At 47.6% G+C, this 9,306-nt stretch overlaps 1 protein-coding gene across 2 annotated transcripts in view; it reads left to right on the top strand.

Moving 5' to 3' along the window:
• The first annotated feature begins 1,372 nt into the window (after nt 1-1,372).
• PIGG (phosphatidylinositol glycan anchor biosynthesis class G) overlaps nt 1,373-9,306 on the top strand; it is a 45,434-nt gene continuing 37,500 nt past the window's right edge. For both annotated transcript variants that reach the window (XM_044268006.1, XM_044268008.1), the window contains exons 1-3: nt 1,373-1,634; nt 2,493-2,698; nt 8,022-8,231. In XM_044268006.1, coding sequence (XP_044123941.1) covers nt 1,481-1,634; nt 2,493-2,698; nt 8,022-8,231 — 570 coding nt within the window. In that variant the 5' untranslated portion in view covers nt 1,373-1,480. The remainder of the gene's footprint in view (nt 1,635-2,492; nt 2,699-8,021; nt 8,232-9,306) is intronic.

Raw genomic sequence — 9,306 nt, 5'->3', positions numbered from 1 at the left:
TAAATAAAAATAGAACAACCTCTTCCATGTTTGCTATAACTTGCTGGTCTTGCATTACAATTCTTTGCATTTCTGAATAAACTTACTTGGCAGGTAAAATAACTGGCAGTTTTATTTTTAAAGTTAATACCTTATTTTCTTTAAAATGTATCTTTGAATATAATCAGATTCTGACGTACTGAGGTTTAGGATGTCAACATAATGAATTTTTGGAAGGATAAAACTCAGCCCATAACAAAGACCCCTGTAAGGAAGGATGTAATCTTTGGTTTTGTTTTGTTTTCTGGGTTTTTTTAAGATTTCATTTATTTATTTGAAAGAGAGAGAGAGAGCATGAGCAAGGAGAAGGTCAGAGGGAGAAGCAGACCCCCAGCAGAGTTGGGAGCCCCATGCGGTACTTGATCCCAGGACTCTGGGATCATAACCTGAGCCAAGGCAGTTGCTTAAGTTAACTGAGCCACACAGGCGCCCTTTTTCTTTTAAAAGTCAACAAAGTGTGGAGATTCAAAGCACAGGCTGTCAGACTGTGCACTCAGAGTGAGTGAGTACTGGGAGGTGGTGGAAACCAATAACCGCCACAGCCTGAGGTCGCAGACTTGTCCCAGGGCCACATTTAAGGCCTGCAGACACCCCTTCGAGCCCGCCTCGGCCTGGGAACGGGGCTCGGGTCCAAGAAAGGTGCGGAGGGAAGGCTGGTGGAAGACGGGCGTGACCCCAGCTGCTGTCCCACGGCATGACAGCAGCGGAGCTGCGAGCACAGAGCACCGGCCGGCCAGAGCGGAAAACCGCGGGCTTCTCTATTGCAACCGGTCAGTCCCGGGCTCCGGAGTGCGGCGGGCAGCCGCCTCCACAGCTCAGCCCGGCGCGTCAGCCTCCAGCGAATTCCTGGCCCCAGCACACGTCGAGGCCGGGGACAGAGGAGGCGTTCGGAGAAGGGGTCGCACGGGATCCCAACAAGTTACTGGCGTCTGGTCTGCATACGGACGCCTTGACCTTCTCTAGGTCACTCCGCAATGGGACAGCGGCGCAGCTTAAAGGAGTCCGCGGCACACACCTGCCCACGACAGGTGAGCGCTCGGAGGCGACGGCACCTTACACGGCAGGCCGATGAGACACAGCTGAGAGCTCCTAGCAGGAGGTATGGCACAAGACAGCCTCCCACCTCCCGAACCAGACCCTGCGGGACCTACTGGGACGCGAGGGCGGGGCCTCGCGGGCGGGAGGGAGTTCGCCCATGCACGCGCCGGGAGTATTGGCAAGGGGTTGGGAGACTGTGGGGACTGTGGGGACTGCCGGCACCGGCAAGTGCCTTCCCTTTGCGTATTTCCGGCGCGACGGCGGACGTGATGACACACTGAGCCGGCACCAGTTATGCGGGCCGGTTCACGCTTGTTCGGCGGCTGCTCCCGGAAGCCGCCCGTCGGGGCAGGTCTCGTACTGGGGTCTGGGACCCGGGATCCGCGCCCAGCGGTTAGGCACGATGCGGCTAGGCTCCGGGACCTTTGCCGCCTGCTGCGTGGTGATCCAGGTGCTCGGGGTCGCGCTTTTCCTTCGGGGATTCTTCCCGGCTCCGATTCGTTCCTCCTCCAGGACGGAGCACCAAGCAGAGCCTCCAGCGCCCGAGCCCTCAGCTGGTACGGACCCCTCCCGGCCGTCTCCGCTCCTCCCCACCCCTTTCTCCAAAGGAGCCTTCTGTGAGCATCGCCTCTTGCACTCCTCGGGACTTCCGAGTGCTCTCCTCGTTGGGAGGAGAGGACTCCACGCCCAGGAGTCCTCTCTCTACCGCCCCAGCCCCTTTCTGTACGCCACAGCGTGTGGCACCCACCACTACCAGCCACGCTGCAGTCTCCTCCCTGGTCGCCGCAGAGAAAGCTCTGCACACCTGCTCTAACTCGTCTCCTGACGTCGCTCGTCCCGTCACACCCCCGCCCCTTGCCCGAACAGTCCGTTGTGTCACTCCCTTTCCCAGACACCCTTTCTGCTCAATAAGACACAGCATATAAGATTCCGCTGACCCCAAGCACTGCGTTTTCTTCTGTGACATTCTTTCAGTGAATGTCCCCCTTTTCCTGCCAGTGGCCCTCACTTACCCAGTAGTACACACTAGGTAAAGTCTCTCCCGTTTTTGACTAGGTCCCCACAATACCAGCCACTGACCGTGTAGACAGTTTGTAGACGCTTGCCCATCCTCTACCTGCTGCACTGTGTTTTGAATCAAGCTCCGTAAATGTCAGATATCCAGGGTTCTCACGAAGGAACTCTCCTTCCCCAATACACACCATGCATAGGGCAATTCATGGTTAATACTGGGGCTCCTTCAGCTTCCTCATTATCCTCGCACTGTCCAGTAACCGGTCCTTTTCTTTGGCTTGGGTTAGGTAGATATGACAGTATATGTGCTAGAGAAGTGGGCCAGAAGCAGATTATAAGGTGCTTGGGGGCTAAATACAGTTTAAAAACTTAATTTCCTTTTTCCTTTCAAACATTTTTAGGAGACCGTTCCAACTGGACCAAGCTCCCACCACCTCTATTCAGAAAAGTTGTTATTATGCTGATAGATGGCTTGAGAGATGATTTTGTGTTTGGGTCAAAGGGTGTGAAATTTATGCCCTACACAACTTATCTTGTGGAGAAAGGAGCATCTCATAGTTTTGTGGCTGAAGCCAAGCTGCCTACAGTTACTATGCCTCGAATCAAGGTAAACAGTTTGACTTAATGTGTTGTAAGTCACGATTTGGCTCTTTGGGAGGTTTGGAGGGGCTCTCTGTACTCTTTTACCTAGAGTCCCAATTTTAACTTGGTGGAAATTAGTTGAGTGCTGTCCACCTGGCTGGGGCAATAAAATGCTGACAAAGCCGCACAAGATAGGGTAGAACCCTATGATTTGTGTCTCTTGTCAAGTAGCCCCAAGTTCGCACTTCTTGGAGGGCATAAGGTGTTTAGAGCCAGATCAGTCAGGTTAGCCTAATCCTGAAGATAGTGTCCTCCTTGCTAATCTGGTCTCTTCTTTAATCATCAGTGGGTCACTTACAGTCCAGCCTTTCGGGTTAATCTAGTTCAGTCTCTTGACTTTATAGATCAGAAACTAACTCAGATAAGTTAGATGGCTTGTCCACAACTATAGTATAAATAATAACCAAACCTGCATGATCTGGCCTCAATAGTTATCACTGTTTCTACTATATAACTCACCTTTGAGGTGCTCAGCCTAGTGAGTGTGGCTTTAAAGTGCATAGTGCTTTACCCATGAACTACGAGTTTAAAAAAAGAAGAAGAAGAAAGGGTAAAGCTGTATCAATTGGCTCAAGAACTATTTATTATGCAACTACTGTAAAGGGTTTGCAGTTAGGGCAACATAGTATCTGCTTTCATGGTGCTTTTCGTCACCTGTGAGAGACATAGCCATTAAGCAAATGAGCAGACAAACTGATTTGTAGTTTAAAGTGTGATTAATACATGATGATGAGAAAGAGCAGGATGTGATGCTCATTACTGGGGGGGTTGGGAGGCCTCAGTGTAGATTGAGGGTCAGAAAAGCCTGCCTGAAGAAATGACAAGTTGAAACTGAAAGGGTGAGTAAAGGAGAGGAGGCAGAAAGAGACAGAGGAGCTTAAAAGTTTGTGACTATGTGGCTGGTACGGTAAGATAGTCTCTGGTTGGAGCCTTCCATCTATGGCTGACCATGTGTACCTTGTTATTTGGTGAGAAGGAGCCACTACTTGATTCAGTATTTGGTAGGTATTCAGTAATTGTTTACTGGATGAATGAAACCGTCTGGGATTGAAAGGGTTAATACCACATCTCTTCTTGACCTATTTTTCTTGCGTTTCCCACTTTCTGCAACTTTGGGATGTAGTGTGTCCTTCATTCAGCAGTATTTACTGAACATCTTTTGTGTATCACACAATTTTAGATAAGAGAGATTCAATGAAGAACAAGTGTCCTATCGTCATGGAGCTTAATTTCTAATTGAGGCGAGAAAAGATATGTAATTATATAAATAAATAATCGGGATAGTTTCAGAAAGTGATAAGTGCTGTGGAAGGAATCAGGGAGGCGAATATGACACTGATGAGAAACAGAGAGAGTGGGGCACCTTTAGTCAAGAAGCTCAGGGATGGCCTCTCAAGAATGCTCATTCTGCTGAGGCCAGTCTCGTTAAAGCTGGAAGAAAGGCATCCAGGCTCCTCACCATCAAGAGCACTGATTTCTTCATCTGTTCTATTGAAGGTGTGGAAGGAACCCATTCCTTCCCCCGGTAAGGAATCTGAGTAGGTTTATAAGAAAGCATGTAAGTGGGTGTGCAGGCTTCAGACTGTGTCCAGATTGCATGTCTGCTACTGTGGTTCTTGGGGCCTCCCGTTTCCAGCTTGTTTGTGTCATTTCATGGAATCAGTCTTGTGCTTCATTTTATTTGCTTTCAGGCCTTTGCAGGTTCTTGCTTCTCATTTCCCAGGAATGGAGATCTAGAACCGGAAATACATACTGGAGTTAGGGTTCACAGCTCTAGAATTTGGTAGGATTGGGTAGTAATTGGCCAAGGAGTATGTCCCCTACCCTGCCTCCTGTTAGGGAAGGGATACATTAATCTTGAGGTATTGATGCAGTCGTCACAAAATGCTGATCTTAGTGATTCAGACTAATAGCACTTTCCTAGCACTTTCTCGTGTTAACTAATTTGTGAATGCTTTTCCTTTCTTCAGTGAATTCATAGTCCTCATAAGGAGCAGGTACTGACCAATTGACTGCAGTGAGCACAAAGCACAGATGTTATGTCATGTGCTGTCACAACAGCCCCATGACCTAGGCTCCATGAGGCAGACACTGCCATCTTCTCCATTTTCCTGATGAGGAAAACAGGCTTGAAGTGGTAAAACCACACAGCTGGCATCAGAAACCAACCCTAGCCTATGTGTGTCTGGTTCCAGAGCCTCTGTTGGTCGCTGCTGAATAGGGTGACCAGGCCACATCCTCTTCCAGTAGTTTCTGCAGAGCTCTCCTTCATTCTCAGAAGGGAAGAAACTACTGTTCTCAAGGTCACAACAACTGCAGGATGACCTCCAAGGTGATGGCAGAGTTGGGCTCTCACTTAGACTTCCTAGGGCTCCCAACTGCCTGCATGCTTCCTGGGGTGAAGTGTACCAAGTAGTCCCTGCCCTCCTCAAAAATGTCAGTGGGAACATAGTCTAATATGAGAAGGAGGCAAATACCTTATAAAATCCCCTGGGAAAAGGATGGACAGATTAGACCACATGGAAACCAAAAACATTTATGTGGTGGAAGACACAAAAACCAAGTCAACTGACAAATGATAAACTGGAAAAATTATTGACAGTTGACATCACAAACAAGATATTAAGCCCATGATGTGTAAAGAGAATCTGACCAAGGACAACAATCCAATGGCAAAGGATATAAAGAAATCCACAAAGGAAGACATTGAAATGGCAAGTAAACATATGAAAAGATTCTGTACTAGTAATCAGGGAAAGGCAAACTAAAGCAATTTGTAAGCCCAGTTTTTGTCTGTCGCACTGTAAAAATGTAAAGATTGATGATGACCTCTTCTTTATATGAAACAAGGTAGACAGTACTTTCAACACTGAGCCAGCCCCTGCATTCTTATCACCCTGGTCCAGTCTGCTGTGGTCTCCAGCCAGGATTGTAGAAGTCTCTCAGCACCTCCTAGTGCCCAAGCCCCTGCAAACAAAGCAGGTCGTGGTGCTCTTCTTCAAACCCTGCACTCATTTAATCTGCCTACTAACCCAGGCCTCGAGTCTGCATGGTCCTGTTCCCGTTTACCTCATCCTCATCTGAGCTGCTTTCCCTCTTCCTGTGTCATTCATCCACATAGATCACACATATCCCAAGCATGCCGCCGTCTCTCAGCCTTGGGGCTTTCACAGTTTGCTGTGTTCCGCCTGGAAAGCCCCACTGTACCTTCCCTTCCCCTCCCCTAGACAACAACATGTCAGCCTTCAGGTCTCAGCTCAAATGGCACTTGCATTGCAAGCTTGTTAAATGCATGTCCATTAAAATGGTCTTGGTCCAAATACTGAGTACTTTGTAGCTGAGTTTTAAAAAAATAAATAAATAAAGTAACTGTGAGTTTTCTGGGGAGAGAAGTTAGGGATATGTTATTAATTGAAAAATAAAAGCAAGTTGCAGAATTGTTTATATAGTTTATTGCCATTGTATATTTGTGATTGTACACATACAGGAAAATATATGAAAGAGTACTTACCCAAAGTAACTGGTTGCCTATAAGTAGTAAAATTCTGGGGTGAAAGAGAGGCTCGCGTTTTTAAAAAATAATTTCATTGAGGTAGAATTTTCATACAGTGCAGTGCAGACATTCTTATGTGTACGGTCCGGTGAGATTTAACAATTGTGGTCTATCCGTGCAACCCTCACCTCAACTCTGGATCCTGATCCTCCACCCCGGGAGTGGTGGTTCTTGCTATCATTTTGCTGGTTTGTCAGTGAGTTACTTGCCTAAACTCGTTCTGTAGAGTCTTTCTCCTGGAGTGCACAGTAACTGGCGTCTGCTTGTTTTTGTTTTAAATTCTTGTTTTTATTTTTTTTTAAAGATTTTATTTATTTATTTGACAGAGAGATCACAAGTAGGCAGAGAGGCAAGCAGAGAGAGAAAGGAGGAAGCAGGCTCCCTGCTGAGCAGAGAGCCCGATGCGGGGCTCAATCCCAGGACCCTGAGATCATGACCTGAGCCGAAGGCAGCGGCTTAACCCACTGAGCCACCCTGGCTACCCCCAGATCCCATTTCTGAGTGTTGGGCTTGTCTGTTACCAAAAACAGCACTGATGGCTTAGGCAGCTGTGATGTTGGCCTTCCCTGTTTTCAACACATCCCTAGCGTGGGACTTCTCTGTGCAGTTCCAGGTCAGATGGACCCATCCAGGTCCCCATGGCCACGACATGGTGGGAGTAGGGGAAGGGGAGCAGCCTATGTTAAAACACCACAGGTTACTCACAGTTCTTATTGAGATTCTGTAGTTTGTCTTTGAAAAGAACTTCTCAATTTGTTATAAATCCTTGGTAAGTTTTTTAAGTCTTAAAATGGTTGTTTTGGGCAGTTCTGTCCCATTTTGTCTTTACTCTTAGTGGAGAGGATTTGCTGAGTTCCTCTGGCATTCCAGAAATCAGGTTAATTCATATTTGGTTTGTTTGATTGGTTGGTTTTTTGCTGTTAAAGACCTGGCAAAATTGGGCCTATTGTCATTATCCAGATTTCTGTTTATTTTCATTGCACAGGTAGGTCCCTAAATGCCAGTGTCATGGGTTGTTGGATAACTCCAGATCACAGGAGACACGTGACCCATTACTATGGCCTCTGAGACTGTGCTGAAGTGAGGGAGATTGTTGACATAATTCTGCATCAGAAAGGTATGGGGATATGTGACACCCACCCTTTCCTCCCAGAAATGATGGTGCTCTGTGTGTGTGTGTGTGTGTGTGTGTGTGTGTGTGTGTTTAGAGCAGGGGTGTCCCACCAGCACGCTTGGGCCAGTTTACTATGAGAATTTCTGAGAGTTCTTGCACAGAGACTGTGGGAGAGGCTGCTTGTACACATGGCGTGGTCATTAGAATGGCTAGGTTGTAAGATGAGTACACAGAGTTTGCTTATCACACAGGGCAGATTTGAAGCTTAGGTGGGGACCTGATAGGCAGTTGAGTATACAGCTTCATGTTTTCAGTGTATACCATGCTTTGCCATTTTCTTCAGTTGCTCTAACCTGCAGCTTTTCTGTCTACCATGGTGGTCCAGCTGCCCCAACCCCCTCCTTCATCCTCTCATTGGCTGAAAGACAGTCAAGTCTTTGAGAGCAGGTTTGCTAGTTTGCCAAAATCTGTGTGCAGCTTTCCCCTCTGACCCAGCTTCCAGTATTGGGGATGTCCTAGTTTCAAGCTCTCCTCTTTCATCCATAACGTGATCTGCGGCGCTCCTTCCCATGCTGTGCTTTGGATTCCATAGTCTAACTTCATGAATGTTTCCTTCTGCAGGCATTGATGACAGGGAGCCTCCCCGGCTTCATCGATGTTGTCAGGAACCTCAATTCCCCCGCACTGGTGGAAGACAACGTGATCACACAGGCAAAAGCAGCTGGGAAAAGAATTATTTTTTATGGAGATGAAACATGGGTGAAACTATTCCCAAAGCATTTTGTGGAGTATGATGGAACAACCTCATTTTTCGTGTCAGATTATACAGAGGTCAGTTTTTAGAATAAGAACCCTTTATCACACTGGAGTCTGATACCCTGTCGGGGAGAGGCAACACTGTTTTGTATGTGGCCTTTGTTGGTGTGCTGGGAGAGGTGTGGAGAGATTATAGACACCGTTCACCCACATGATCAGGTTCAACCCAGGGACATACACCCTGATGGAGATGTGAACAAAGCTCTCTTAGAACAGCTGAGCACCTGTTGATGGGGTGTAGATGACTAGGAAGGACTTCCCAGCAAGGAGCCATTTAAGCTTTTTTGAGAAGTGAGTGGCAGTTTCCCATGTGGACAGAATGGGGGGTGGCAGCATCAGTACAAGGCAAGGCAGAGGACTCCATGGCCTCCCTGGAATCCTTGAGGCTACTGGCTCTCCTGTTAGTGCAGCTGTGTCCCCAATGGGGAGGTAGAAGGACAGATGGTGAGCTGGGTGGAGCCTGGTCCTAAGGGACACTGTCCTGTGCTGGACAGGCTCCAATAAGGAAAAAGGGAGTGATTAGACCTGTAGTTAGAAAGCTGACCCTGAAGCAGAAGGAAGCCACACAGAACAAAGACAAACCCATACCAGCTCAGTTTACTGGGCCTGATAGAGCATTTGTACTCTTACTTACATTAATACTCTTTCCTAAAGTTGACTTCTGTACATGCAGCAGTTGCTTTCAGAAGTGAGTTTCCCTGTCCTCTGTCTCATCACTCAGAGATCCTTCCCTCTGTAGACTTTTCAGTGGGCGGAAGGTGGACCAGCTAAATGGTCTAGGCTGACCAGGCTCATGGCTCTGTCAGGGGATGCTCAACCGCTAGTTGCTCAGAGCTGTGTCTCTTTCTTCCCAGAACAGCCTTCGCACAGGACACACTTAGATGCCCTCACCTTCACCAACCCCCACCCCCGCCCCGGTCACCTGCGTCACCTGGTCATCAACTAGTATTAGTTAATTCTCAGGAGGGATCCCACAGAATTTTTTTTATTTTTTTAAAGATTTTTTTATTTATTTATTCAAAAGACAGAGATCACAACTAGGCATAGAGGCAGGCAGAGAGAGGGAGAAGCAGGCTCCCTGCTGAACAGA

Source organism: Neovison vison, chromosome 11 (assembly GCF_020171115.1).
Source record: "Neovison vison isolate M4711 chromosome 11, ASM_NN_V1, whole genome shotgun sequence".
NCBI classification, from domain to species: domain Eukaryota; kingdom Metazoa; phylum Chordata; class Mammalia; order Carnivora; family Mustelidae; genus Neogale; species Neogale vison.
The sequence above is the reverse complement of the archived record's forward strand: the minus strand, read 5'-3'. Positions and strand labels throughout refer to the sequence as shown.